This window comes from Lepidochelys kempii, chromosome 20 (genome assembly GCF_965140265.1).
Source record: "Lepidochelys kempii isolate rLepKem1 chromosome 20, rLepKem1.hap2, whole genome shotgun sequence".
In the NCBI taxonomy this organism is placed as follows: Eukaryota; Metazoa; Chordata; order Testudines; family Cheloniidae; genus Lepidochelys; species Lepidochelys kempii.
The window spans coordinates 22035341-22058754 of NC_133275.1; the positions used below are offsets into that span (position 1 = coordinate 22035341).

The window sequence follows — 23414 nt, forward strand, 5'->3', positions numbered from 1 at the left end:
CCCCCTCTGCCTCAAACAGAGAATTTCCTAGCCCTGGCAGGAAACTCCCCGCCTCTCTTACATGATGCAGCCTTCCTAGAAACCAGAGCCACGGAGAGAGCCAGGCAGCCCATGGTATCACCTGCAAGTTTGGGCACAGCCCCTCCCAAGAGCTGGGAGTTTCTTTCCTGGTTAGAAAGGAGATGGAGCCTATTAGATGAGAAAGGGGGAAAAAAAAAAACACACCACTGGACATCCAAGAAGCACCTTGCAAACAAATCCATACCACACTGCTGAGTTGGCAAGATCTAGCTCGCTCAATTCACCAACAGACGAAGCACGGCAGGGCTGGCCATGAGCCCACGATACTGCCAGACGCTGCCTCTCCCGGCTTTGTCTGCCACTCTTTAGTCATGATCTGGAGGCAGGGCTGTTGCATAGCAAAATCTTGTCCCCTCGCCCTGAGTTTCACGTTGGGTCTTTTTTTTTTTTTTTTTAATTCACCTACTGGTGGGGGCCCGGGGGGGGGTGCTTTTTGGTTTGTTTGTTTTTTACTTCAAGTCAGTTTCAAGCTTTTCCCAGCAGCCACAAGGGCTAGAAATTTACATTTTAAACCATCTTGTCAGCAGAGATGCTTGCGCAGACAGCTGCGGCCAGGAGCCGAAGCGTTCGGAGACATGCTGTAAGTCGCGAGACTCGCAATACAGTGACAAGAGTTGGCTGCCCCCTACTTGAATTACGCCTTGCGTGCGTGTCCGCCCAGGCAGAATGCTGCCCCCAGCTGGCGGGGTGGATCACAGCTCTGCAAGTGTGTATTTACAGCCCACTGACCGACCACATCCCCTCCCCCCACCTCATCCGCCGTGGCGCTTTTGCGCCAAGGCCAGCAATCATCATTGCCGCTTGGCCCCATTTAGACAGGGGAGCAGCGGATATGGACAGTCGCTCCTCTGCTGCATTGTACGCGGTATTATTGACCGATCGGCGTCCCAACTCACTCACCCACAGCGACTGGGATCTGAAGTGGCCACTAACCACGGGCCGCCGAAGGCGTAACACGACTAGATCGGTTCTGTGGCTGGATGGGTCTGGCCTGCGAAAGTTTGTTGGTAAGAGACCAAGGACTGGGCCAGGCTGGAGAAAGACGCCGAGACAGATCGCTCTAGGGCAGGGAGTGGAGGTGCACCAGCAGAGGAAGGGGCAGCAAGACACTTAACTCACTTAACGCCCTCCCGCTTAACGTTGTTTCCAAGTTACGCTGCTACTCCATTAGGGAACGTGCTCCTTTAAAGTTGTGCAATGCTCCCTTATAACGTGGTTTGGCTGCCTGGTCTGTCCACTGCTTGTATGATTCTGTGAAAGAGCAGCGACTTTACAAGGGAGCATTGCCCAAGTTCCTCTTCACCGCCTCCTCCCTCTCCCTCCCAGCGCTTCCCCCGCCGCCAAACAGCTGTTTGGCAGTGCTTAGGACTTTCTGGGGAGGGAGGGAGCAGGGAAGCTGCCCTCCCCTGGCGAGGCAGGGGCATTAGGGGCTGCAGGACCCTGGGCTGAGGGGTCCCGGGGCCCTGCCTGAAGCTCTAAAGCCGCTTTCGGAATGTGGCGGGCCGGAGGAGAAGGGGCAGCCGCGCAGCCAGCGGCTGGAGAGAAGCTGTACTTTCCCCTTCAAAGCACCGCTTCTCTCCAGCCGGCTGGCTGCGTGGCTGCCCTTGCTGCTCCCGAGTCCTCCGGCCCGTGCTTGCAGGGCCGCATTCCAAAAGGGGCTTTAGAGCTGCAGGCCAGGGCTCTGCAGCCCCCGCGTTCCAGGTGGCCCTGCCTGGCCAGGGGGGGCAGCTCCCAGAATCGTGGCCATGGGGGCGGTGCTTCACTGCGCAGAGCCACCTGCACCAAACAGGAGCTGCCCCAGGTAAGTGCTCTGCACCTCCTGCCTGCCCCAGCCCTGAGCCCCCTCCCACACCCTAACTCCCTCCCCGACCCTGCACCCCCACCTTGAGCCCCCTCCCACACCCTAACTCCCTCCCAGACCCTGCACCCCCACCTTGAGCCCCCTCCCACACCCTAACTCCCTCCCCGACCCTGCATCCCCAGCCCCAGGAGGAAAATGGAGAGAAAAAATGAAAAACGGGGGGGGGGGGGAGATGAGGGGATGCTCCCCCTGCGGGGTGGGGGGGGGTGGAATGAAGCTGAGCACAGGGCCCCACTAACTCTAAATCTGCCACTGGAGGGAAGGGGAGGAACGGGGAAGTGCCGCGTCCCTGCTCCTCCCCCCCTCTCTCCCAGAAAGTCCTAAGTGCCTCCAAACAGCTGTTTGGCGGCAGGGAAGCGCTGGGAGGAAGTGGGAGGAACAAGGATGCGGCGTGCTCCGGGGAGGAGGTGGAGTGGGGGTGGGAAGAGGCAGGCCTGGAGCAGAGCAGGGACGGGAAGAGGCAGGCCTGGAGCATCCCACAGCAAAGTTAGGGCTTGTTCTTCTCGGGGGAAGCTGCTGCTGCACAAGGTACTTCCCAGCGTCCTTGCCTGCCTCATTGTCTGCAGCGGGCTGTGCCTGTGTGGGATAAGCCAGGGGCGCATCCCCACCACAGTACAGTACTGTGCAGTATAGAATGCCAAAACAGCTTCCTTGGAACCTAACCCCCCACATTTGCATTAAATCTTATGGGAAAACTGGATTCATTTAACACAGTTTCACTTAAAGTTGCATTTTTCAGGAACAGAACTACACTGTTAAGTGAGGAGTTACTGTATCACCACGACTCCTAGTATCTTCCAGAGGAGCTTTTCTGAAAGCCAGTGGGGCAATGAAACCTTTAAAGGGCCAGTGACCACTTCAAAGCACTGTTCCCTAGGCCGGGTAGAGACCCCCAAACAGCCACTTAGAGCTAGCATAGGAGGACCCAAGTATGAAAGTGACACATCAGAGGGAAAGTGACTTAAGGCTCCCTGGTGAAGAAAGCATGTAAATAGGGAACCGGCCAGAGAGCAGGCCTTGAGGTTTGTATAATTAGTCATCCCAGTGCACCACAACCGTGGGGGAGGGAGAGAAGAGGAGAGTTTGTTTTATTTTTAACACTATTTGAATTTATTGTCTGGCCAGCATCCCTGCAATAATAGGAGGGGATGTGGGGTTGGGCTGAGCAGGGGGGAGAGAGTGTGTCCGTGTACCACTCACTGCTCTCTGCTAGGTGGAATCAGAATGACTTGATTCTGTGTCATAGGCCCTGTACTGCTAACAGAGATTCTTCTGGGGAGGACAAAGGAGTGGGATGTGGGGGGATATTTGGGGTCGATCCCAGCTGCTCTTATCTGTCTAGCTAAGGAATTTATCTAACACCCCTGCCACACACACACACAGTGATACCCTTCAGGGCAGGAACACTTTACAGGTGGGGAATGGAGGCCGGGAGAAGATAAGGGCCAGGTTTTACAAGGTATTTAAGTACCCAATTCCTGTTGATTTCAATAGAAATTAGGCATCCTAAATACCTTGAAAAATCTGACCCTAAGTGACTTGCCCACATCTCCCAGGGGTTTGGGGCAGAGCTGGGTTTAGAACCCAGATCTCTTACATCTGAACAGCCAGTCCCCCGTCCACTGAACCATACAGCCACCCAAGGCCCATGCTAGAGCCCTAGCCACCGCACTGTCCAGGCTTCCTCGGGATAAAATGCCCAGCAGACGTTCTGTGCCACATAGGGGCAGTCGTGTAGCATACGTGGGAATCACAGAGCCCCTAACTCAGAAAGGCTCACCCCTGCATCCTCAGAGTCCCCCCTGAACAGCACAGTGTGCAAGGGGGAGCAGCAAGTTGCTCTCTTCCACCCCAGAAGCAGCCGCATTCAGCCAGCATCCAACCCTCCCCAGATGCTCGAGAGAAACATGTTACCCGGCAGCCAGGTCAAGAAAGCACCTTGCGTTTCCACGCTGGGTCAGCTCAATGGGGTGGGGAGGAAGCCCCGAGCAGGGCAGAGGGACTCGGCAGACAGAGGTTAGAGGAAAAGGCTGGGACCCAGGTGACCTGGATTCTGTTCGGGTTCTGCCACTCATCTGCTGGGTAAGTCACCGCCGCCGGCACTGCAGAGGAGCGTTAGGTGCTTTCCAGCTAGGCTCCCTCCACTTTCTCATGCAGTTTTTGGTTCCCTCCCTTGGAGGTTGCTAGGATCCCTGACTGATATCGCCAGCCCCCTTGCCCCGGGATCTGAACACCCGATTCCTTTTAAATTCTAACAGGAAGGGAGTGTCTACACCCCTTCGCCTGCTTGGGAGCATTCCCCTGCCATCCTCTGAGCCGTCTAGTCCCCCTTGCCCGGGTGGGCCTGGCGTGGCCGCTTCTCCCTGGGCTCGGTCTTCTCTGCAGAGTTAACTGAAGTGTTGTCCCGAACACGGGTCCTGTCGGTGCACAAACCCCTCCCTCCTGTGCTGCGGGGCTGCTAACTCGAGCCAGTTGGCCCAAGATGGAGCATAGGCTAAAGCCGGAGCGAGCACATCTCATCAGCTGCTAACACAGCCACCTTGGAGTGTAGACTTGGCCGCAGGCTCGTGCCCCTTGGATGCTGCTAGCCTTCCCACCATCCCCCACACAAAAGGATAGCCAAGTTCTCCCAGGATGCACTGGGAAGGAAGTCACAGAGGAGCTCAACTTAGTGCAGTGCTAAGAATCATGGGACACGCCCCCAGAAGCCCCAGCAAGCACAAAAACTGGGGTAGTGATGAATACTGAAGGGGTCAGGTCCCTCACACAGAGTGATCTGGGTGGCTTGGTAAAATCGGTGGAAGCAAACCACGTGTGTTTTAATACAGCTAAATGTAAATGTGTACATCTGGGACACCCAGAACGCACGCCATGCTTACAGGATGGGGGCCTCTAGCCTTGGAAGCGGTGACTTTGGAAAGGATCTGGAGGTCATGGTGGATAATCAGCTGAACACGAGCTCCCATTGTGAAACTGTGGCCAAAAGGGCTAATGCGATCATAGAAGATTAGGGTTGGAAGAGACCTCAGGAGGTCATCTAGTCCAACCCCCTGCTCAAGGCAGGGCCAACACCAACTAAATCATCCCAGCCACGGCGCTGTCAAGCTGGGCATTAAAAACCTCTAAGGATGGAGACTCCACCACCTCCCTAGGTAACCCAGTCCAGTGCTTCACTACCCTCCTAGTGAAATAGTGTTTTCTAATATCCAGCCTAGACTTCCCCCACTGCAACTTGAGACCATTGCTTCTTGTTCTGTCATCTGGGACCACTGAGAACAGTCAAGCTCCATCCTCTTTGGAACCCCCTTTCAGGTAGTTGAAGGCTGCTATCAAATCCCCCCTCACTCTTCTCTTCTGCAGACTAAATAACCCCCGTTACCTCAGCCTCTCCTCATAAGTCATGTGCCCCAGCCCCCTGATCATTTTCGTTGCCCTCCGCTGGACTTTCTCCAATTTGTCCACATCCTTTCTGTAGTGGGGGGGACTAAAACTGGACGCAGTACTCCAGGTGTGGCATCACCAATGCCGAATAGAGGGGAACAATCGCTTCCATCGATCTGCTGGCAATGCTCCGACTAATGCAGCCCAATATGCCATTGGCCTTCTTGGCAACAAGGGCACACTGCTGACTCATATCCAGCTTCTCATCCACTGTACTCCCCAGGTCCTTTTCTGCAGAACTGCTGCTTAACTAGTCGGTCCCCAGCCTGCAGCGGTGCATGGGATTCTTCCGTCCTAAGTGCAGGACCCTGCACTTGCCCTTGTTGAACTTCATCAGATTTCTTTTGGCCCAATCCTTCAATTTGTCTAGGACCCTCTGGACCCTATCCCTACCTTCCAGCGTATCTACCTCTCCTGCCAGCTTAGTGTCCTCTGCGAACTTGCTGAGGGTGCAATCCATCCCATCATCCAGATCATTAGTAACGATGTTGAACAAAACCGGCCTCAGGACCGACCCCTGGGGTACTCCACTTGATACCGGCTGTCAACTAGACATCGAGTCGTTGATCACCATCTGTTGAGCCCGACAACCTAGCCACCTTTCTATCCACCTTATAGTTCATTCATCCAATCCATACATTTTTATGGATTGGATACTGGCAAGAATACTGTGGGAGACCGTATCAAAAGCTTTGCTAAAGTCAAGATATATCACGTCCACCACTTTCCCCATATCCACACAGCCAGTTATCTCATCATAGAAGGCAATCATCTTGGTCAGGCATGACTTGCCCTTGGTGAATCCATGTTGACGGTTCCTGATCACCTTCCTCTCCTCCAAGTGCTTCAAAATGGATTCCTTGAGGACCTGCTCCATGATTTTTCCAAGAGACCGAGGTGGGGCTGACCGGTCTGTAGATCCCTGGGTTCTCCTTCTTCCCTTTTTTAAAAATGGGCACTATATTTGCCTTTTTCCAATCGTCCGGGACCTCCCCCGATCACCACAAGTTTTCAAAGATAATGGCCAATGGCTCTGCAATCACATCAGCCAATTCCCTCAGAACCCTTGGATGCATTAGATCTGGACCCAGGGACTTGTGTATGTCCAGCTTTTCTAAACAGTCCTTAAGCTGTTCTTTCACCACCGAGGGCTGCTCACCTCCTCCCCGTGCTGTGTGGCCTCTGCAGCAGTGGGATGTGTAAACAGAGGAATCTCAAGCAGGGGCAGAGAGGTTATTGTCCCTCTATCTGGCACTGGTGCGACCACTGCTGGAATCCTGCATCCAGTTCTGGTGCCCATAATTCAAGGAGGATGGGGAGAGGTCAAAGAAGAGCCACGAGAATGAGGAAAGGGTTAGAAAACCTGCCTGATAGCGAGAGACTCCAGGAACGCCAACTTCTTTGCGTAACAAAGAGACGGTTAAGGGGTGACTTGATCACTGTCTATACGTACCTACCTGGGGGACAAATCTTTTATAAGGGGCTCTTCAATCTAGCAGCAAAAGGTCTAACACGGTCCAATGACTGGGAGCTGAAGCTAGACCAATTCTGACTGGAAATAAGGCATACATTTTTTAACAGGGAGAGTCACTGAACACTGGAACAACCTGCCAATGGCCATGGTGGATCCTCCATCACTGAGGTTTTAAATTTAGGTTGGATCTTTTTCTAAAAGCTCTGCTCTAGGAATTATTTGGGGGCAGTTATCCAGGAGGTCAGACCAGATGATCACAGTGGTCCCGTCTGGCCTGGGAATCTGTAAATGTGGGCAGGAGGCGGAGGGCAGCCTACCCTGCCACTGCCCCATGCCATGCGCCAGTTTCTCCTGATGCCCATCACCAGGGTATCTGGGAGGCAGCGAGCATATCTGCTTTGGAGCTAGGCAGAAGACGGTCTCCGGGGCAGTCCAGAGCAGATTCACCAACAACTCCCCCCCAACCAAGGGCCAGAGCATAAAGCAAGGAGTCACTGGTAAAATCCAGTCAGCAACCCGGGAAGGAGTCAAACAAACTTGGACAGCAGGTCCCAAATCTCCCCCCCAATTCGTCTGTATTCCAGGCTGGAAGCGCCAAGGGGCTGGCTGCCCTGCTGGCAGAGCAGCAGCTTTTGGGAGGGGAAGAGGTGGAAAATTAACTAGGAAACATTGAGTTGCACCTAGTTAACCCTTTGCTCCCTGCTAGGCCAGGCCAAGCAGGGATCTTGGAGCACAATGCAGATAATATGGCAGCCATGACGCATGGGAGTCGGGGGGGGGGGCGCATGCAGGGTCATGTGCCTCCTCCCCCCATTTGCTCTTTGGCTTGTACTGAGCATGCTCAGTAACACTACTGAAGCCAGGAGCCCTCACTCTGCCACCGCCCCCCTCGCCCCCACCGACTATCGGCAGGTATGAGTAGTCTCTGCCACAAGGCATGGACAGGTCAGGGATGGGGGAGAGACAAGGGAAGGACAGAGCTGTGAGTGGGGCCTGGGATCCGGCCATCCTGCCAGCCAGTTCCCTGCACGACTTTGGGCAAATCCCTTCTACTGCCTTTGCCTCAATTTCCATTTCACAGATGGGGAAATGGAGGCACAGAGGGTCTATCTACACTGCAACGAGCCCCAGCCGTGGGACTATAAGATCGCAGTACAGACGTTTGGGCTCAGGCTCCAGCCCGAGCATCAACACTGAAAATGTTTAGCCCCGCATCTCAAGTCAGCTGACATGGGCCAACCCCTCGGCGTTTTACTGCAGTGTAAACATATCCAGAGAGAGGAGACTGTTTGCTCCAAAGGTACCAAAGGAGGAGCTGAAGAGAAAGAACCCAGGAGTCCTGGAACCTGGCTCCATCCTCTAACCACTAGACCCCATTCCCCTCCAAATGCAGGGAATGCGACCCAGGAATCCTGCCCGGCCCTAGTTCTGGAAGGGACTGTGACTAAAATCCAGGTGCCCTGACCACTAGGCCCTTGTGCCTTAAGCAGCAGTTCTGGCCTTTGTCCCCTGCCCTCCTACCTGAGCTGCTTGGCATAGGCCTGCTCGATCTCCGTCCGCTCCTTCACGAACTTCACGTACTTCTCCATCAGATCCAGCCCCCACTGGGTGTGACGCTCTATGTCGTCAAACTGGTCCTGAGGGGGAAGAGAGGTGAGAGGTGTCACCGCACAGCTGGAAACAATACAGCGTCCTTCCTATGCCCAACCGCCCACTCTGATGCCCCCACCCCGAACGCTGGGCTCAAACCGCAGCATTCCCCACCCCACCCCTCGCAGAACCCCGGGTTCAATTCCCAGCTGTGCCAGCTCGCACCCGTGGCAACCCACCCCTCTTCCGCCCCAAACACGGGGCTCAATCTCCTGTGGTCACACAAACACCCCCCCAGCCCATGCCCACTAATCTCAGACCACCCCCCACCTCCTCAGTACTGTTCCTCACCCCTTGTGGCCTCTCTTGATCCTACAGACTGGGCCCCAGACTTGGGCCCCAGGAAAACACAATGGTAGGAGTCCCTAGTGCTCCCCCCATACACCCCCCCCCACTCCCACCCCTCTCCACATCCCTGTCCCCACACCACCTCCGCCAGATCACCAGCCCTGACCCCCAACCTCCCCTCCTCCCCACTGATCCCAGCTCCCCTGCATCCCCACACCTTCCCCTCCAGGCCCTCATCCTCCCTAATCCCCAAGGCCTCCCCTAAGATCCCCAGTCCCAATTCCTGCCCTCCCAGAGGCTGGGAAAGGAGCCCAAGTGCAGCAGCTCGCCTTCTGCAGGCAGTGGAGGAAAGGCCTGCGTTCCCGTGGGCCCCCCCACGGGCTCGCCTCGCTGGCCGGCAGCCAGGCCCATTCAGAGCTTGGAGGAGAACGACGCCAGGGCCGGGGGGGTGTTTATAAACCCAGCCACACAATGCGGCCTTGTTTACAAGAGCAGCTTTTGCCAGGGCTCAGGCAGGTTTCACATGGAGACCAGATTCCCCTACCCAACGACTCTTCTGGGCAAAGGAGAAATCCCTGGCACCGGACCCATGCCCTTCCCACCCCGATGCCAGAGCCACCCACCAACCCAGCTGCAGCCCAGTCAAAATGCATCCTTACCCCCGCCTGGCCTCCAGCCCCTGTCACAGTGCCAGTCGTCCACCCCCAGCCCCCTCTGTCCCTTCTCCATGCCACCTTGGCACCATGGGTGCAACCCTCCCCCGCTGCAGGTGGGCAGCGCCTCTCAGGCATGGTCTGCAATGGGATTTTAGCCACTGGTGCCTCTGTGCAAACGGGTACACCCCCTCCCCGCCCACCCCAACCTGGGGCAAAAACTGCACTGTCGCTAACAGGGTTTTCGGCCTCAGAGTTATATTAGTCGTAAGGCATTAAAGTCAACTCAACCCAGACACTCAGTAGTATGAAAAGGATAAAACCCTCATGCTCCAGAGCCAGATGTCAGGTGGAAAACATCCCCATGGGGGAAAACGTGCCTCTAACGGCCACCCACAGAGTTTCTTGCACCATCCTCTGAAGCACTGGATGCTGGCCCCCGTCAGAGATGGGATGCCGGACTAGACGGGCTCCCTGTTCTGATCTGGTGTGGCAAATTCATATGAAGACACATTCCCTGACCTACGCCCCTTCATTTCTCTCTCCAGTGCTCTGTGTATGATGGCAGTGCCTCGAGGCTCAAACCAGGCCCCATTGCGCTAGGTGCTGCAGAGACATAGTCCCTGCCCTGAAGACACAGGCAGAACAAGAACTGCCGGGCGTGTGCATTAACTATTATAAAAAAAGGGATATAAAACCTCAGGCTTAAAGCAATCTCTGTTAGTAATTGGCACAAGACTTCACAGGAGCCTGAATTAGGAGACCTATGGGTGTCAGCTAACATTAGACACACTATCTAGATTCACACACTGAAAGGCCAGAAGGAACCACCATGATCTACTGAGCCTAACCTTCTGCATAACACAGACCAGGACGAAATAGACCCAGAAAGGGTGGAAGAGGAACACAGCATCTGGGGCACGATTTTCAGAAACCATTAGTGGTTTGGGTCCCAGCTAGGGCCCACCTTAACGCTGTGTTGGCTCAGTTCTCGGGACCCTGATCCTCAGAGGGCAGGTGCTCAGAATTGTGACCCACGTCTCTTTAAGGAGCCTCAGATCATGCACTTGGTGGCTTCTCCAAACACTTGAAGCCGTTTAGAAAGAGAAACCCGGGCTTGATCTAAAGGTATACTCTCTAGCTCAACCACCAGATGTGGGCTGGAGGCAGGATTCTCTGGGTTATAAAACAGGTCAGGTTCATCCAGCGTTTCTCAGCCCTTTCAGCTTGGCAGCTCCTTATTCAACATCAAACATTCACGGCAAATGTCCCTGCTGGGTCCTGGGCATAAAGCCAGCCTTGGAGACGCAGCTCACAACACACTGCTTTTGGGCTGCCAAAGCCACCCCACAAGGCTGGGGGCCTTGCTCCCCCCCAGGAGCCAGCACTGGGACCCCAGCAAGTTACCGTCAGCCCCCCTCCCCTCGCCCATGGGGAAGAGCACACTTTCCCTGCTGTCCCAGCACTCAGCAGGGCATCTCTCCCCTGCTCCCGTCCTTATACAAATAAAGAGACCAGACCGGGACTCAGGAGATCTTAGCTCACTTCCCAGTTCTGTGTCACACTCCACGTGACATCAAGAACCTCTCTGTCTATTTCGTTATTACCATAGCGTCTCAAAGCTCCAGTCACGAACCAGGACCCCACTGCACCAAGCGCTGCACAAACAGAATAAAAAAGATGGCCCCTGCCCCAAGGATCTTACAATCCAAAGAGAAAAGAAAAAGATGGCAGCTGGATATGGACAGACATACTTAGACCTCCATAGCACAAGGAAACAGACTATATTGGTCAGCCTGTCTCCCTCTCTCTGCAGTCTGTGCAGTGCCCAGCTGTCTTGGTGCAACTCAAACAACATGGCAAGATTTTGTTCAAAATATTAGATGCGAGATTCCAAGCAAAAATAAAGGTGGAGGGGAGAGGTTTAAAACACGGCTCGTTAGTGAGGAGAGCTCAGCAAACAGGTAGGAGCAGGGAGAAAGGAAAAGTCATGACTTGGACTAGAAATAAAGTGAAACGGACCCATTTTAGGCCCGGATCTCTCTCAAGAAGATTTGCTCTGCTGCAACTAGATCGATAGGGGCTACAGGAGTGCAAAGCAAGAGGGTATTTAGAGAAAGAACTACGCCACTTTTTAAACCCACATCCTATGTTTGGCTGCCGTCTCTGGCAGACTAAATCCAATCCACCTTGCATGAAGGAGAAAGATCAGTACTGAGGGATATTTGAAATACTTTGCAAGGCACCTAACGAGCTCCTTCCATCAAAGGCTCTCTAAGCCCCTTGGAAACTTTGCAGTAACCCTCCCAGCAATTTGTTAAGTAGGGAGCTATCCATGTGTAAGATGGGGGCGGGGTGGGAGCGAATGACCCACAAGGAGGAAGTGAACTTGCCTTAGGGGAAGTTCTGTTGCCTGTTATACAAGAGGTCAGACTAGATGATCACAAGGGAATGTTGGAGTCTCTGAACCTACAGTTAGTGAGGGCCCACAGGGCAGAAGTGGCGGAGCTGGGAGGTGGGAGGCGGAAAGAACCCAGGAGTCCTGCACTTCCACCCCAAAATCATCCTTCTCCCCGTCCCCAAGCAAATGAGGATTAACGAGACAGGCTGAGATTTCAGGCCTGCACTCTTTGAAGCTTAAGTAATGGACCATTCTCCCTAGCGGAGTTGTCAGAGAGGAAGGCTGGCACCGTGGTTAGGGTACTAGTCTAGATCTTGGGAGATCCAGGTGTAAGGCCCTGCTCTTCCACAGAGACCTCGGGAGAGTCACTTAACTTCTCTGTTCCTCAGGTCCCTAAAAAGGAGATAGCCTCGTGAGGTAGCACATCACTAATGAGAGGATAAACAGACATTGTGAAGTGCTCAGCTACTAGTGACGACGTGGGCCAGAGACGTGCAATAAATGGTTCCGTTTGCGGAGTCCTGACAGGATGTGACTAGAACAGTCAATTCCCAGAGTCAGGGCACGTCTTCACTAGACAACAAGGCGGCCTCAGAACACGACCTCGGAGTCTCCTTAATGAGCACAATGTCAAACTAATACTTTGCAGATTGTGTAGATGGGGGAGCGAGCCGGGTTTAACATCCAGTCAGCTAGTCAGGATGGACTAAGAGAGCTCACCCCAGCCAGCTGACGCAATGTTAAACCCAGCTTGTGCCCGTCCACACAGGAGCGTTTTAATGTCCTGCTAGTTAACATGACTCTTCGAGGTTACAGTCTAACACTGCCTGGGGAACCCACAAGGTCATGGGCCACCGCGCTGTTCAGAGCGGGGGGAAGGTGACTCCTATTGCTTGAAGGGTTTAAGGCCCCCATAAAAAGAAACTTCACTGATCTAATCACCTCTGTAACCCCCCTCTCCCCCAAATGAGACAAGAAAAGCCGAGCCAGCCGCAGAGGGGAAGACAGGACTGCCTGTGACAGAATAGGGTGTGGCTTTAGGGGCCTCACCTCGCATAGCTCAGAGCAGGCAGGGAATGGGGCCATTCAGATAACGACACCACGCCTGTCACCTGAGGATCTCAAATGCTTTGCAGAACGTCCAGCAGCATCCCTGGGAGGGATTTTTAAAAGTTTTTAGAAGGGGGGGAAACAGGCACAGAAGGGACTGTCACCTGATCGAATAGTGAGTTACTGGCAGAGACAGGAATAGAACCCAGGAGTCCTGACTTTTCACTAGACCCCACCCCATGCTCTAGCCACTGGACTCCACTCCCTCCCCACAGCTAGGGATAGAACCCAGGAGTCCAGGCACCTGGGATCCTGTTCTAACCATTAAGCCAAAGTCCGTCCCACAGATGGAAACAGAACGAAGTTCAGACGCCCTCCTCCCCCTCCCCCCCCCGTGCCCCTCCCAGAGCCAGGAATAGAACCCAAGAGTCCCGACTCCCAGCCTGCCTTGCACTAGTCATTCGACCCCGCTCCATCTCTGGTGGTAACTGCTGTGCAGCAACACTGAGGGGCATGTTCGCAACCAGAGTTACAGGGGAAGTTGAAGTAGAAGATTTACCCAAGATAAAGCCATTATATTAGGGCTAGTCTCCACTGGACCGTGTAGTCGGGGCACAGCGCTGGGAAAGAGCAAAAAACCCACCTCCTTGAGGGGTGTAGCTCCCAGCACGGGGCACTGTCTACATTAGCACTTTACAGCGCTGAAACTTGCTGCACTCGGGGTGGGGGGAGGGCGTTTTCTCAGACCCCTGAGCAAGAAAGTTGCAGGGCTGTAAAGTGCTAGTGTAGACAAACCCTTAGTTTCTCCTGTAGCGAGCACAAATTTTTATTTATTTTAAAACAGACATTTGACACAGGATTGTCAGAACCCGGGAGTCCTGGCTCTAACCACTAGACTCTGGCCCCTCTGCTGCTCTAACCACTAGACTCTACTCCCCTCCCAGGGCCAGGTATAGAACCCAGGAATCCTGGCTCCCAGACACACCATGATCTCACTCCCCACTTTCTGAATACAATCCAGGTATCAACTCCCCATCTTCACTGCTCTACTCAGAGCACACTGCCCCTCCCAAAGCTGGGAACAGAACCCAGGAGTCCCAGACCCCCACACCGCCGTCTAGGAGGCTGTCCTTCCCTAAGGAATCAGCCAGGAACCCTTCCCCAGTGACAGTGACACGCTCGCCCTTTCGAGTGGAGTTGGCCCGTTTGCCATCGGACTAGGGCCTTGGCACCAGGGCCCTGAAGCTCTCAGCACCACGCACAGGCTTCCCCAGCTGGCGCCAAGCGTGACTCACCAGCTCCCCTGCCTTCCTGCCGGGCGTCGCAGTTGATTGTACTTAAATGCCAAAGAGCTACATGCCAGGTTAGATCAGCCTGGGGGCGGAGGCACCCGAGTGTGAAGCTGAAGGCAGCTCTGTATCACCGGCATAAAAAGCCACAGGACGCTGGTTCTCAGTTACCTTGACCTTAATGGACCGTCCCTCTGCACCATAAAAGGGCCTTAGTTAAGGCAGCAAATCTTCCCCATGCAAGGGGCACCGAGCTGACACCTGGGTTCAGTAGTCAGCACACCATGTACTGGGCATAGCACGGTGCCTACTCTCTGCTCCCACCGGCTGTGGCCTTGGCTCCAGCTCCCATCCATACAGTGTGACCAGATGTCCCGAGTTTAGAGGGACAGTCCCGATATTCGGGGCTTTTTCTTACAGAGGAGCCCCCAACTACCCCCCAACCCCTGTCCTGAGTCTTCACACTTTCTATCTGGTCAGCCTACATCCACACCAGCACAAGCGATTATATATCAGGCTGGGGCTGCCAGAGCAGCTAGGATTCAACTTCCTTGTGTTAGGCAGGGTTGTGAAGGAGTCCAAAAAGCTCAGGTTCTAAGGCCACCCTCCTCAGGTCTGATCTGGTACAAACACAGGCCACACGACTTGCCTGGATCCCTTCCTCTTTGAACTGAAGCAGATCTTTTAGGAAAAAAAAGCATCCAATCTCGATTTTAAAATTGCCAGCGATGGAGAATTCACCACAGCTGTTGGTAAGTTGTTCCCATAGTTAATCACACGCATCGATGAAAGTTTACAACATATTTCTACCCTGAATTTGTCTAGCTTCAACTTCCAGCCATTGGATCACGTTAGACCTTCCCCTGCTTGACTCAGGAGTCCTCTGTTATCAAGTTTCTGTTCCCCATGTGGGTACTTATAGATCAAGTCACCCCTTAACCTTCTCTCTGCTAATCTGAGTAAATTGAGCTCCCCAAGTCCCTATTTGCCAATCCTTTAAATCTTTCTCATGACTTCTCTGACTCCTTCCAATATCTTGACATCCTTCTTGAATTGTGGCCACCAGAACTGGACACAGTATTTCAGCAGCGGTCGCACCACTGCCAAATTCAGATGTATAACCTCTGCTCTAGATTCCCGTTTACACATCCCAGGATCGCATTAGCCCTTTTGGCTACAGCGCCACACTGGTAGCTCAGGATCAGCTGATTATCCACCATAACCCCCTGATCTTTTTCAGTCACTGCTTCTCAGGAGCGAGTCCCCCCACCCTGTAAGCATGGCCGACATCCCTTGTTCCTAGTTAGTGTCACATCACAGTTAGTCTGACGGATCTATTTTCCATAAACTCATGTTGATTAGCATTAGTTACCTGCCTTTAATTCTTTATTATCTTGAGTCCCAAATCAGCTGTTCCATTATTTACCCTGGGATCAACATCAGTCATCCTGTTTAGCCTTTTAAAATATTCTTCAAATAGACCCTTTCATCCAGACTTATAGATCTTCCACAATGATCAAAGAGTTATTGGGGGAAGGGGGCGGAACAATGCAAATGGTTCAGGGAGCTCCTCGCCTAGCTCTTTTATAACTGTTGGGTGCAAAAATACTCAAGGAAGGTTGACTTTGCACAGAATCTAGTACAATAGGGTTCTGGTTAACGCCTGGGGTTTCCAGCACTACTGTACCCATGGCTCTTCTATGGTGCCTTCCACCCATAACCGCAAAGCACTTTACAAAAGGTGGCACATCACCCTCCCTCCCATTTCACAGATGGGGAAACTGAGGGACAGAGACACAAGCTCAAGGGCTCACACAGAAAGCAGAGTCGGAAACAGAACCCAAGCCACCTGCCTCCCTGACTGGTGCCCGATCTGCAGACAAGACCTAGAAGTTTAGCCCAGCGTTCCACGTAACTCTGGGCCTGACCCCAGCTGTATTAGCATGGGAGGGTGGAGAATGAGGTCAGAGTGCCAGGACTGCCCTCCCCAACCCTCCAATAAGCCCTCCAGCAACTGAGACAGGGTGCAGTCATATCTTTTATTGGACCAACTTCTATGGGTGAAAGACAAGCTCTCGAGTTAACATGCAAGCCACTAAAGGTACATCTACACTGCAGTTAGACGCCAGCCGACTTGGGCTAGAGCCCAGGCTCTAGGACCCTGAGAGGAGGGAGGGTCCCAGCGCTCTGGCCCGAGGCCAAAACATCTACATTGCAATTAAACAGCCCCTTAGCCTGAGCGCAAGTCAGCTGGCAGGGGCCAGCATGGGTTTTTAACTGCAGTGTAGACAGACCTGGTCAGCGCAGCCTGGAACGGATGCTGCAGCACAAACAATGCGCCAGATTCTGCTCCCATTCACGCCATCATAAAACGTGATTGCAGGCAAGAGGAGTCACTCCGGATCTACGCTGGCAAGCAGAGATCAGGACGTGGCCTGTAGCCAGTTCCGGGATTGGAGCCTCCTTCCCGAGCAGCGGACCTCATGTGACCTGCAGCCGTTCCAGATGCCTGGTTCCATGGCTCTCGCTGAGCCTTTCCCCAGCCAGGAGGGTTACGATCTAAGCTGCAAACTATTTATCCTAGGGACTCCCACTCCAGCCAAGTCTGCCCCACCCAGGAAACAATGACCCCCGCCCGGGCAGAGTTAACTTCTTGAGTGACAGAGCCGTGTCCCCCTTGAAAGACCCCCATCGTGACAGCGGCACTGATCCCGGCAGATGGCTGAAATCAGCCCAGATTTCCACCCCCGTCCGTTATCTGATGAGAGACAGATGGCAGCAGATTGGGTTGGAGGAGAGAGGCTTCCCAGTGGCCCCACTTTCAGGCATCGGTGCCCAAAACCAAGAGCAACATAAAGCACATCAGGAAATCTGGCTCAGGACAGGGGCCTGGCATGTGTATCAGAACAGAGCAGCCCAGCTGGGAGCTAAGGTGACAGACGCCGATAGATGAAACACCCTAGAAGATCAGTCTTCTTACTGACCCAAAACGACCAGCCCATAGAGCGTGTACAAAAGTCTTGCAACAGGCGCCTATGAAACTTCTGAGACTGCTTTTAAAGTTTGGGGGTCTTTTTCCATTTAATTCCTGGATTCCAAGCCTTTGCCATCAAGTTCTGAAGGTTTCCCCCACAGCCCTGAAGGTTAGAAACTTAGAGACCGTCACATTCACATGACTCCAGAAGCCTCTGCCTTTAAGAAAAAAACAGCCATCAAACGGCAGGAGAGGCGTCAATAGGTGGCGAAAGAGGGCAAGTTCCCCTTAATGCACAACCCTCACCCAACTCATGACATCTGCTTACAGAGAACTAGCCTCCATCCCACCAGGGGGATGGGGGGGGGGGTCAGATTAAAGGATGTTCTCTGCTGTGGGTTTCCCCAATCCGACTGGGGAGTGTCCCAAGTGACCCTATTATTTCCAGCAAGAGGCCAGGATCTTATTGATCTCACTTTTCTCTTGCCCTTGGTATCCAGCCAAGATTCAGTTCCAGGTTACACACTAAGGTAAGGCCTTTACTATTAGCGGTTACAGATTGAGATCGGGCCCCCATTGGGCTAGGTGCTACACGGTCAGTCCCTGCCCTGGAAAGAGGAGACAAGTGCTGAGAGGTGAATGACTTGCCCCAGGTCACACCAGATGGCAGAGCGAAGTCTGCTGATTACCAGTCCAGTGCCCTACTCCTGGACCACCCTAAGCACTGAGGAAGGAAGATGACCCTCCCTGCACAGACTCCTTTGCGCTAAAGTAGTAACTCCATTAGCAGGCAGCAGCAGTAGGCTGTTATCTTTCAGAAGGCTGGCCACCAGAGGGAGACATGATTGGGTGTATTAATACCACCTAGCCTTACATACAGCCCCGTTCATCCACAGATCTCAAAACACTTGGGGCCAGTATCATTATCCCCATGTTATAGACAGGGAAACTGAGGCACGATGAGGGGAATGACTTGCCCAAGGACACCCGGCAGGCCAGTGGCAGAACCAGGAAGAGAACTCACATCTCCCAAGTTCCAGTCTTGTGCTCTGTTCACTGGGACACACTGCTCCTTGCTTAGCCAAGCTGGTTAGTTCTTACCCTCTGATCCCCCGCATCCAATAGGATGCATCCTCATGTTCCTAGTTGCAATGCTACGTCTTGCCATGCTGCAGAGACACATCTCAGCTTTCCTGATGGGTGGGGTGGGGGGAGGAGAAGAGAGAAGGAACAGGACTGTGAATTTGAAGGAAAGGAGTACTTGTGGCACCTTAGAGACTAACCAATTTAGCTGAGATTTGGGGGGCGTGTCATAAATATAAAGGGAAGGAAGGGTAAACCCCTTTGAAATCCTTCCTGGCCAGGGGAAAGCTCCTCTCACCTGTAAAGGGTTAAGAAGCTAAAGGTAACCTCGCTGGCATCTGACCAAAATGACCAATGAGGAGACAAGATACTTTCAAAAGCTGGGAGGAGGGAGAGAAACAAAGGGTCTGTGTGTGTGTCTGTATTCTGTCTTTGCCGGGGATAGACCAGGAATGGAGTCTTAGAACTTTTAGTAAGTAACCTAGCTAGGTTCGTGTTAGATTATGATTTCTTTAAATGGCTGAGAAAAGAACTGTGCTGAATAGAATAACTATTTCTGTCTGTGTATCTTTTTTGTAACTTAAGGTTTTTGCCTAGAGGGGTTCTCTATGTTTTTGAATCTAATTACCCTGTAAGATATCTACCATCCTGATTTTACAGGGGGGATTTCTTTATTTCTATTTACTTCTATTTTTATTAAAAGTCTTCTTGTAAGAAACTGAATGCTTTTTCATTGTTCTCAGATCCAAGGGTTTGGGTCTGTGGTCACCTATGCAAATTGGTGAGGCTTTTTATCCAACATTTCCCAGGAAAGGGGGGGTGCAAGTGTTGGGAGGATTGTTCATTGTTCTTAAGATCCAAGGGTCTGGGTCTGTAGTCACCTAGGCAAATTGGTGAGGCTTTTTACCAAACCTTGTCCAGGAAGTGGGGTGCAAGGTTTTGGGAAGTATTTTGGGGGGAAGGACGCGTCCAAACAGCTCTTCCCTAGTAACCAGTATTAGTTTGGTGGTGGTAGCGGCCAGTCCAAGGACAACGGGTGGAATATTTTGTGGTTAGTCTCTAAGGTGCCACAAGTCCTCCTTTTCTTTTTGCGAATACAGACTAACACGGCTGTTACTCTGAAACCTGAATTTGAAGGGCAATTCACGGTTAAGTACCAGGCCTGTAGGACAGGAATGATGGAGCCTTCTCTCCTGGGAGCTCCCTCGATAAACAGCCAAGACACCCTCGCAAAGGATGGAGCTAGAAGCTGAGTTGATCACATCTATGCTGCACCTAGAGCTACCCAGCCCCAAACTCCTGTCCCCAGCGGCACTGGGCCAGGATGAGTTTTCCAAGAGCCAGCATTCTCCTGCCTGGTGGTCCCGGCCCAGAGTCAGGATTTGGAGGTGGATGTTCCCCAAGGTACACAGTACGCTCCGAACAGGAGCCACGTGAGTGCAAGAGACACCCACCACCGCAGACGACAGAGAAACGGAGTCAACATGTCTTATATGGCCCCTGTTGACTGTTCTGACCTGGCCGCTCTGCAGGAAACATAACGGGTAAAGGCAGGCAGACCTCTTGCCTTCCAGCCCCAGCAAGCTCAGTAATCAGACGCCAAAGCCAGATACTACAAACCCACCTGGCCTTTGCTACCGAGTGATACCGACGCTGCCAGTTTTGAAACAGGCTTGGAGGGGAGATATGCTGCCGAGGACAGACAGAGGCCTCCTAGAGCCAGGAAGCTGGAGGTTGGCTCGCTCAGATCAGCTGAGGTTCGGCTGTAATAGACAGAGACTTGCTCTCCAACCGCAATCCTCCCGGAGCACGGACCCTCCGAGGGCTGTCATGGAAGGAAATGCCAATCCACCCACGGACTTCGGTGTCTTTCAGTGAGACGGGGGTGGTGGGGGAGGAATGTAACTCAGGGAGGTTTGTTGCAGGAGGAGTTTCCAGAGTCCGAAAGAAAAGCTACCCGCAGGAAGACAAGTCCTGGAGTTGGATGGAGAAGGGCCACAGGTCGAGAGAGATGGAGCCTATCAGACAAGGCCCATTTTGCCATGCAGTGGAAACACAGAGGTTCTCTCGGCCAGCTCTTCGGTTAGGATCTGGAGCAGCACAGGAGACATGCGGACGGCCAGGATTCCTGGGGCTAAAGGGGCGTTGTGCTGCAGGGAGCAGGGCTCAGGAGAGGGCGCTCTCCCTTTACATTCAGTGCGGACCTCAGTGCAGCGCTAGGGAGCAGGATGGGTGCTCATTAGGGGCAGCTCTCCTCCCCTCGCAATCCGTGCGGACCCCAGTGCTCCACTAGGAGGCCCTGTGCTGCAGGGGGGCTCAGTAGGGGGACTCCCAAGTCCTGGGCTCAGATCATTTTCCCCCAGGACATTCTTCACTTCCCATCCTGAATGGGGTGGATATTAAACAGTCGCTGTGCCCCACTCCAGAGCCAGCTACGTCTCAGTGCCAGGTGAACGATCCCCGCACAAACAACTGCCATGTGCCACCCCAGAGGCAACTGCACCCCAATGCTGGGAGCAAGGAGAAGATGGTTCCGTGGTTCGGGCATTAATATGGGACTCAGAAGACCTGCCACAGACTTCTTGTGGGACCTTGGGCATGTTGCTTATCTCCATTTTATGGCTGAGGAATTAATACCGCTGCCTTCTCTCAGAAGGTGTGTGAAAGGCACTGCTTAGGAATAGGGCATTCAAAATTGAGAGGCACTCTGATACTGTGGTAATGAGAGCCGTATCAGACATAGAACGGCCCATGCTCCACCCCAGAGCCTGCTGCATCTCTGTGCCAAGCAAGTGCACAATCCTCATGCCCCACCCCAGAGGCGGCAGCCTCTCACGGGTGGCCTTAGCTATCCCTGTGTAGCTTGTGAAGTACTTTGGTCCCTTCAAATCTATGAATCCTGTCGAATGGCATTGTGATTATCTAGTGTGGCTCCCTGTAAAATACAGGCCATAAAACTTCCCCAGAAAAATTCCTAGGGCAGATCATCTTGAAAAACTTCCAATCTTGATTTAAAAATTCCCAGTGCTGGAGAATCCATCACGACCCTGGTACAGAGGCAGATAAGGAGGGTGTGGGGGGCCATCCCTACCCCTTCTGGCTGCAGTCCCCCCCACCTCCTGGAGCACCGGGTGGGCGGAGCCAGGTTGGAGTGCAGGGGCTTCCATTTTTCCAGGGGGCCCCCCCAACTGGCTAGGTCCTGTGCCCACGGGCCCTGTTGGCTCAGTGGCTAATCTGCCACTGCCCTTATAAATTGTTCCTGTGGTTAATTACTCTCGCCATTAGAAACATTTGCCTTTTGTCCAGTCTGAATTTGTCAAGCTTCAACCTCCAGCCATTGGACCGTATTACACCTTACACAAATGTTTATTCTGCCAACGACCTGCAGCATGCGGGTACGGAGCAATCCCTGCCTTCGCGATTCCCTTTTCACTTGCCCAGTGATCAAATCCATAGCTACTGGCGTCGAGATGCAGCTGGCTCTGGAGTGGAGCACTGCTATGGCGTAACTCCACCACCATTCAAGATAGGCAGCTACCACCACCACCCTACCTGCTTCAACCCTCTAAGAAGCAGTGCCCCAAGACAGCAGCTCCCCCTCTGCTGACTGGGTCAGGCAAAGAGTTCTCCCCCGCACTCCACATAGCTGGATCCAGACTCCTGCAGCCATTCACCAGCTGGGGGAACACACAGAAGGGAGTATCACAACAGACTCCCTGGGGATCTTCTGGTTGTCAGCTTCCCACAGCAAGGTGTGTGCGCGCGGTTGGGGGGGGGGGGGGCTGGAGGGGGAAGGGTGGTAGGGAGTCTCCGAGCAACTGCGCCCAAGGATCCAGCTTGTTGGCTCACAGAGGGTTCATTCCTCCCTAGCCCCCAGCTAGCGCTTCTGGAGTTCACATTAGGGCAGAACGCTGTGGCTGGCTTTTCCTGGCTCAGGGCGAAGGGGAGAGGAGCAGAAGCAGCAAACAGGAGTGTCTCCGTGTTTTGCAGAGGGCAGTCTGGAGATTGGGGGGGGTTGTCAGCAAGGGAGTCATGGAAAAGAGATTTACCATCCCTTCTACCAGGGCCCTGCCCCTATTTTAGGGCCAGGTAGCATATGGCACAGAGCCACTAGCGAATCTGGGAAGCAGTTTAGCCTAGCAGTTAGAGCAAAGGGAGCTGGGAACAGAACCACGGAATCCCAAGTTATTCGCACACCCTGCCTACATGCACGACCTCACAGCTCTACACACTGGACCACACTCCCCTCCCAGGGCCAGGAGGAGAATCTGATCCACACACGCTCTGCTCCAGACCCCACTCTTGCCCATCACTGGAAACACAAGCCAGGGATGTTGCCTAGTGGTTAGAGCAGCAAGGCTGGGACTCAGGACTCCTGGGTTCTACTTCTGGGGTCTAGTGATTAAAGCAGGGGGGGCTGGGAGCCAAGACTCCTGGGTTCTATTCCCAGCTCTGGGAAGGGAGTGGGTTCTAATGGTTGGGGGGAGGGAGGGGCTGGGAACCAGGACTCCTGGGTTCTATACCTGGCTTGGGGAGTCGGGTCTGGGGTGGCAGAGCCAGCATGAAGGACTCCTAGTTCTCTTCCCAGCTCCGGGAAAGGAGTGGAGTCTAGTGGTTAGAGCAGGGACTGCTCATCAGGACTCCTGGGTTCTATTCCTATGACTCTCTGTGGGACCTTGGGGCTGGGGGTAGGAACAACCTCAGCATCCCCCTCTAAAGTGCGGGTAACCAGGGGCTCTGGAACTAGGGGTGCAGCAGCACCCCCTGACTTGAAGTAGCAACAACAACAACAAAATACATGGTTTCCGCTTTAAGTACTTGCAAGATACAAATTGCTCCAGCACCCCTGGGGGGCAACTCCTATGGCAGGGGTGGGGGGCAGAGGGATAGCTAACAAGTGTTCTTTGAGATCTTCCAATGATAGGCAGCAGAGCAGGATAACACACGAGCTAAGAGACTCATCGGCGCGATGAAGTTTTAATAACTCTCCCCAATACACACCCCCCCAGAGCAGCCCAGCACGGCCAATGCTCCCCACTCGCTGCTTCACCTCACCACCCTCAGCCACGTGACCATTATTTGACTATTCAAACCAGACGACCCCCACGTCGGCCTATTTGCCTATTCAGAGGAAGCTGCAGCCTCATTCCCAGGCAACGCCTTTGGTGC

General features: G+C 53.5%; 1 protein-coding gene across 4 annotated transcripts in view; it reads right to left on the bottom strand.

Moving 5' to 3' along the window:
* Positions 1-23414, bottom strand: part of TRIP10 (thyroid hormone receptor interactor 10) — a 72458-nt gene that overhangs the window by 26843 nt on the left and 22201 nt on the right. For all 4 annotated transcript variants that reach the window (XM_073319010.1, XM_073319007.1, XM_073319009.1 and 1 more), the window contains exon 2: positions 8379-8494. In XM_073319010.1, the coding sequence (XP_073175111.1) occupies positions 8379-8494 (116 nt within the window). The remainder of the gene's footprint in view (positions 1-8378; positions 8495-23414) is intronic.